The sequence below is a fragment of the Haliotis cracherodii genome, unplaced genomic scaffold (assembly GCF_022045235.1).
Source record: "Haliotis cracherodii isolate W230 unplaced genomic scaffold, xgHalCrac1.p SCAF_7, whole genome shotgun sequence".
Lineage (NCBI taxonomy): Eukaryota > Metazoa > Mollusca > Gastropoda > Lepetellida > Haliotidae > Haliotis > Haliotis cracherodii.
In genome coordinates, this window is record NW_027266330.1 from 51,578,836 (window position 1) to 51,586,119 (window position 7,284).

Consider the following 7,284-nt stretch of genomic DNA (forward strand, 5'->3'; position numbering starts at 1 on the left):
ATATTGGACGTCGGAGTTATACCTCTTATAACTCCAGAACCATTTGATTCTGTGTTTGGGTCTGGTGTCTGAATACAACAGCCTGTCTGTATATGTCATAGGTACCCTACCGTTTCGTCCCGTGAAGATCCAGGTTAGAATATGTCTTCAGCAACCCAAGCTTGCCGTCAAAGGCAACTTTGCTTGTCGTAAAAGGCGACTAACGGGATCGGGTGGTCAGACTCGCTGACTTGGTTGATGCATGTCATCGATCCCAATTGGGTGGATCGATGCTCATGATATTAATCCCTGGATTGTCTGGTCCAGACTCGATTATTTACAGACCGCCGTCATATAGGTGAAATATTGCTGAGTGCGGCGTTAAACAACAAACCAACTACAGACCGCCGTCATATGGCTGAAGTATTGATGAGTGCAGCGTTAAACAACAAACAAACAAACCTTTCTGTTTCACTGTGCGTGCCTTTGCATATTTTTCCGCTCTTGACGATGTATTGATCGTGGAAAGAAGAAACCGTAGGCGTTTCAGGTCCAGTCCAACAATTACTTTGTTTTCAGAGAGGTTTACTCGAAGTATTGCTGTTTGTATTTATCGATGGCGGTTGAATAATTCAAAACACCAATGACAACATTTGCTGCTTCAAAGACAAAACGCAACGCCATGAAATGCATAACAAAGTTACACATGCGCACTCTGATGCTGTAGTAAACAGATTAATAACGTATGCACTCCAACAAAACCTACTTGATGGTTGAAAGAGAAAAGAAGAAAATTTTCCGTTTCGTATCCATTCACACCATTTCTAAAGATTCTGCACCACTGACTCTGTTTATCTTTTCTGTACAGTCTGGCAACACAATACCGACCAGGGTAGAAAGCTTCATACCCTACAGCTGTCATCAGTAGGATTTGATCTCGAAACTGTATGTGACGTGACAAGTATGGGCACTGCTTACATTTGTGTCCTGACTCTATGGTTTATATATTTGGTAGATTCAACGCAAGTTTGTCACCCTACGTATTTCACTCACGCATCGACGGTTGATAATCAACTCTTCTTCAGAAGGTTGTTGTGGGAGAAGAATTCAACGAAGCCAATTGAATGTGGCAACTTCTGTTTCCGCGAGAAAACCTGTGTTAGTTTTCAAGTGAACAGAGAAGAATCAGTCTGTAGAGGGTACGCCGTCACCTTCAACGGAAAATCCACAAGTGACCCAGCCCCGGGGTATATGCTGTATGAGAAGGAAAAAGGTATTGTTTGTTTGTTTTTTTGTTTGTTGTTTAACGCTGCACTCAGCAATATTCCAGCTATATGACGGCGTCTTTAAAATAATCGAGTCTGGACCAGACAATCCAGTGACTGCCATCATGAGCATCGATCCACGCAATTGGGATCGATGACATGTATGAACCAAGTCAGCAAGCCTGACCACCCGATCTCGTTAGTCGCCTTTTAGGACAAGCATAGTCGCCTTTTCCGGAATCTTCACGGGTCCAGGAAAAGGTATTGTCGATACGGAATTGATTGAGTTAGTTGGGTTTCAGGCCTCTTTGTACAGTATTCCAGTTATTATCACGGCGTGTCATGCTTAATGAGTGTGGTAAGCCCGAGGTGATGCAGGTCACATACATGTACCTACTTGGTGAAACCAACGAGCACGGGTATGGTGCTGGGAAACATGAATAGGGAGAACCGGGATTTCTGGGATTCGAACCCACAATCATAGGTTTCTCGCGTGCCCAAGGGACGCAACTCTGCACAGCGAATCGCGGCGCCTTAGAAGAATGGGCCACCCATGCCCCCGATCGATAATCAAGACACATATTGTGATAAAATGGGTCTTACATCGCGAAGTGCATCAAATCACATGAGCACCTAGATTAAAAACATGAAAAAATTGGAAAATACATGTTGACAATGAGTTGGCTGTGCACATGCTTTGCAAATCCTGCAATTGGCCGAAAACTGCACGACAGTTTACGAACCGGATTTCGATTTTGTTGCGCTACTTTGATTGGACTATGCATAGGCTCGTTAATGTTACTCTAAAATACCAGCCTTGTTCGGCAAGGGTGGAAACAGGACTTTTACAGTCACTTAACTCCCTTGCCTTGGGAAGAGGGGTGAGGTGGTGAAATTGGGTTTAAAGTCTCGTCCAAGATTCTTGCTCTTATATAGCGATGTGCATGCACGTGTGTGTGTGTGGCTGCTTATACTAGTCCGGACTGATGCCGATTTACAGTGCTAGCCCACTGAGATACCGCGGCCAGGGATCGAAGCCCGGACTTTTCGCCCTCTGGGCTCTATAACTAGACCACGAAGGCGGTCGGATGACATCAAACGTCGGATGACGTGATTTGGTATTCGCTGTCATTCTTCTCTCAGTTCTTGTTCAGGTCGTGTCTGTTCTCCGGAACGTGAGGACGACAACGAATTCACCTTGTCGGACATCCAATCGTTCTAGAAATATGGGCACCCAGTTGTGTCATACTAATTGCCCTCTATCTGCACCGAAGTCAATCTGGACATTTTTTTGGTGTGCTTTTCCAAGCTGTGATAGTAGCCAATTTATATCCAATTTCAGCACGTGCAATTCATGCTACGAGCTTTAAAAGTGAAAAGCGAAATATACATACGGTTCAATCATAACATGTCAACAGCCGTGCCGAATTATTTTGATTGCTGGATTTACAGAACATGTGTACCATCAACTTGGCGTCGACAGATATTTTCCAACTGTCTTCATATTTTTAATCAAGGTGCTCAAGTGTCGTGATGCACTAGTAATTACCACTGGTTGTGCTACGATCAATCCCCGATATTCCAGCCCAGTTCGTTAAGGGTGGAAACTGGACATTTGAAGTCAGCTTACTTCCTTGCTTCGGGAAGATGGTACATTAGTAGTATCTTGTTGTATCAGTGAACGTAGAAGGCTACGAACAGCAATAAGATTTACACAATTTTCATGACGTCAGCTGTACGCAACGTGCTTTTTTCTATAATGGTACTTTTTAATTATCTGTAGTTGGACGATTCTAGTGAACCAATTTACTGTCTATTAACTTTTAAATTGTTTTAAAGTTTACAAAAATAAAACCTATACTTATATTCATTTTCAACAACAGATCCTAAAATGAACCTATGTACCAAATAATTAGAATATACAAGTTATCATAAGAAATAAAAAGGCGGACTGATTATAAAAAGGCGGCGTAATTATTATGTGGTAGTCCCAAAAATATTTTATTCTCACCTTGAATTCTGCGAACTCTTCTTTCAAAAGTGACTGTGTGCAGCACTGTCTTAAGGACCGACCATGTGATATTCCGGGGAGGGGGGCTGGTATTTTGTATGGAGACTAGAAATATTTTCAACTACCGCTTTAAGACCAGATATCTATTTAATAAAACTATGATGCCTACAGTCTGAAGCATAATTATTATTATTTTGAAAGAATTGTCTAGGACAATTTATTTTTTTCGACTAAATCCCAGCTCCCCGAGAATATCGAATGGTCGGTCCCAAACTGACTTGAAATACTCTTCAGGTCGTATGCCTAATGTTCTTTTTCGCTGTTTTCTATCTATAATGGTCTTTCAGCAGGATATGCTAAACTCCATAGAATAAGGTATAGACTTCATGTCTGAAACGCCGAAGACCCGGGTTCGATTCCCGACATGAGTACAATGTGTGAAGCCCATTTCTGGTGACCCCGCCGTAATATTGCTGGAATATTGCTAAAAGCGGCGTAAAACCATACTCACTCACTCACTCATGTCTGAAAAATATATGCTTTCTATTGTAATACCAAATAACTTTTCATAGCTATTTTTGACTTGACACGGTACTTCTTTTTTTATCAAAACATTGCATTAGAATTCCAGGCGTTTTTAATATCATATGGTTCTGGTGTATCCTTAACTATCATATTCGTAATACTGCTTCCAAATGTCCATTATGTTATGCCTAAAATGACTCCACCGAAAAGTCCCATCCGCCGAACCAGTTAAAGGTTCATGTGGGCACTGTGGTAGGGTTTCCTTAACACATATACACATTGAACTAAATCGGACAATAACTACATTTCAATCAACCAGAGTCCTCCTTTCCGTCGCTATGGTATTAAGATAGTAACGGGAATGAGGTTACCTTGTAGAGTATCGTAAGATAAACTTTGTACATTTCAGTAAGTTTGATAGAAATAGTTTAAAAGGGTTAAGGGTCATAAACCCTGTTATACAACCTGTTGAAGCAACCAGGTGGTTGTTGTAGAAGGGGACTCTAAAAATAAGTAGTCATTTGCACATCTAGACAAAGTAACGATCAATTAAATCACGAATGTCCGATAAATATAAAATATTAGTAATAACCCTTAATGTAAAAAAGTAATATCTGTCACTTCAACCCTTGATGTAAAAAAATATACATTAAAAGTTGTAACAAGGATTAACCCGCAACCCTTAATGTAAAAACATTTTAACTGCTTAAGACAGATGAGGACGAACCTCCTAAGTGTATCCCTTGTGATTCAGGCTTCACCGTCAAGCATATATTGCTTGACTGTTGCCCGTGTTTTTATACTGTATACATGATATTGTTATGTTCAAAAATATTTCTTAAATTGTTTTGAAATATGGTACGCTAAAATATGTTTCATGAATTTGTTTTTAAATATTACTTTTTAAAATTACTAAATTATGAATACATTCACTTGGTCTCGACGCTATATGGCTGAAGCAATGCTGATGCGAGCTTACTCACTCACTCTAATTGATTCACACACCATAAAAAGTGTTTCTTAACCTTTTCGCGAACGCCTGGGTAACCCCTGATTTTCAGTGATCCCTCCATATAATTTTCGCAGTATATTTTGCCATTTAATTCCAAAGGAATCTGTTTCGGCGGATAATCGAGACTGCCAATCCTCTGGCGTTGGCGTATGATATTATGTTTGTTTTGTTTTGTTTAGTGAGTTAAGATTTTGAGTGAGTTAGTGAGTGAGTTAAGATTTAACGTCACATCGGCAGTATTTCGGCCATATCGTGAGGAGAAGTACATTAATAATACATAGATTTACACTAAATAAAAACCTGTCAAAGATGGACAGTAAAATAACCATGCTAGGGTCAATGGGAATTTACATTACTTTTGAGTGTAGCTTGACGTTTATTATCTTAACTCAAACGGTTTGGTGTGTGTTCATGTATAGCATGGTCGTGGAGGTCCAATATCATCGTCAAATATGGTATACATGTACTGCCAAGTATATTTTTCAAATGGACTGCATCATATTTCTGAAGTTTTGGTGAATGAAACATGGTCAGTGCATCGCCACAAAGCCTCAGATGTAAACTCAAGGATACATGTCTTCTCTTTCAGCGTTAGGCTTCATTGGGTCTTCATGTCAGAACAACACAGAGTGTTCCGTGCCACGCTCTGTCTGTGTCAACTCCGAGTGCATGTGTGACCCAGGGCTGTCCTTCTCACCACAGTCGGCGTCCTGCAATACAAGTAAGTGTATCGTCCTACTCTGTACATTAAACACCGGTATATCTTTTTTATTCATAAAAAAACTAGGAATATCTGCCCTAACATCCGACATCAAAAGTGTCAAATGAGTTTGCTGTTTTATCGCCGTATTGTTCACTTTGCGTTTAGAATTATTACACTTATATAGCGACGTGCATCCACGTGTGTGTGTGGCTATTTGTACTTGTCCAGACTAATGCAGATTTAAAAGTGCAAGCCCATTGAGATATTATGCCGCCGTTTTACATGAATACCCCACTCAGACAGTACACTGACTCCGAGCCGACTAGTCCTTGTTTGGCCCCTTAAAACCTAGCGCCAGGCAGGGTAACAAAAAGCACTGTTTTCAATGTCTTTTGGTATGGCGCAGCCGGGGATCGAACCACCGACCTTCAGCTCTCCGACCAGTCGCTTGTCGTAAGAGGCGACTAATGGGATCGGGTGGTTAGACCCAATTGCATGGATCGATCCTCATGATATTAATCACTGGATTGTCTGGTCCAGACACGATTATTTAACAGACCTCCGTCATATAGCTTGAATATTGCTGAGTGAGGCGTTTTACGACAAACCAAACCGATCCCAAACAAAACCGACCGGACACTCTACCACTAGACGGACTGTAAAATAAGCAAATCTGGATAGGATCATCAAGGTATTGACATCATGCGCATTGATCTATGCAATCGTGATACAATGACATGCATCAGCCAAATCACCGATTCTGACAACCCGATCCCGTTAGTCGCCTCAGTCTCGCTGACTTGGTAGATGCATGCTACATTGTTGCACATTATACGTTAATCCCACCCTAATTAAACCATCCCACACTGTTTTAACCATAACAGAAATATAATAGTACATAGCATTCGACTACAGAGTGTCCTGAGGGAGAAGGAACAACAAGTTTCTCTATAGCGTCGTTACAAAGAAGTTATGGAATCTGCTTCGGCATTTTAAGGCAAATTATTCTCTAGCGTTGACGTAATATATTGTCCAGAAAAAAGATCTAACATCTCATTACAGCCTGCACAACGTACGGCTCTCACTACACTGAAGTACACGGTATCTACATCAAGGGCCACAACAGGGTTTCTCACACCAGCCTATCAAAACAACAGTGCATGGACAGCTGCACCAAAAGCGCATTTGTCTGCCGGTCAGCAGACTGGATTCCCTCAAATGACAGATGCGACTTGACGGACGCAACTCTCCTTACTGTTCATGCGTCGTTCTACACAGTATTAGAGAATGAGACAACAGTCACTCATTTTGTTAGAGAATGTGAACTATAATATCGTTCCATTTTCTTAAAACGTTTCTCTTTTTAAATTATGTTTACCCAGCCTTAATGAATGACACGGCCACTTTCTTCAACGTTAATCCACATTTTCAAATGTTGTTTGTTTGTTTGTTGTTTAACGCCGCTCACAACAATATTCCAGCTATATGACGGCGTTCTGTAAATAATCGAGTCTGGATCAGACCATCCAGTGATTGACATTATGATTTTCCAATGTAAAATCCACGTTAGTTGTATGTGAGGAACCATGAAATGAGGGAGCTTGTTGGTGTAAAATAACACTCTGACGTTTCATTATATCTTTAAACTACAGCATCTTCGGAACAAAATTACAATTCACACGTTTCAATTCATTCTTATTAAATAGATACATGACATCACACGTTTCGATCTTCACTGAAGTAAGTTGACGTCAAACGTCTTTATGACGTCATAACACAATTGTGTCCT

The 7,284-nt window shown here is 40.7% G+C and overlaps 1 protein-coding gene across 1 annotated transcript; it reads left to right on the forward strand.

The window, feature by feature from the left end:
- Positions 1-942: 942 nt before the first annotated feature.
- On the forward strand, positions 943-7,056 carry LOC139448589 (uncharacterized). Its single transcript, XM_071230158.1, has 3 exons — positions 943-1,252; positions 5,382-5,513; positions 6,558-7,056. Exons 1-3 carry the CDS (start codon positions 943-945, stop codon positions 6,824-6,826), a joined length of 711 nt encoding a protein of 236 aa, XP_071086259.1. The 3' UTR covers positions 6,827-7,056.
- Positions 7,057-7,284: the final 228 nt, after the last annotated feature.

Excerpts from the sequence above, each read along its gene's own strand:
- LOC139448589 (XM_071230158.1), top strand. The coding sequence starts at position 943 with ATGGGCACTGCTTACATTTGTGTCCTGACTCTATGGTTTATATATTTG. Across the intron at positions 1,253-5,381 it reads GCTGTATGAGAAGGAAAAAG|CGTTAGGCTTCATTGGGTCT; the intron begins GTATTGTTTGTT and ends CTTCTCTTTCAG. Across the intron at positions 5,514-6,557 it reads GTCGGCGTCCTGCAATACAA|CCTGCACAACGTACGGCTCT; the intron begins GTAAGTGTATCG and ends ATCTCATTACAG.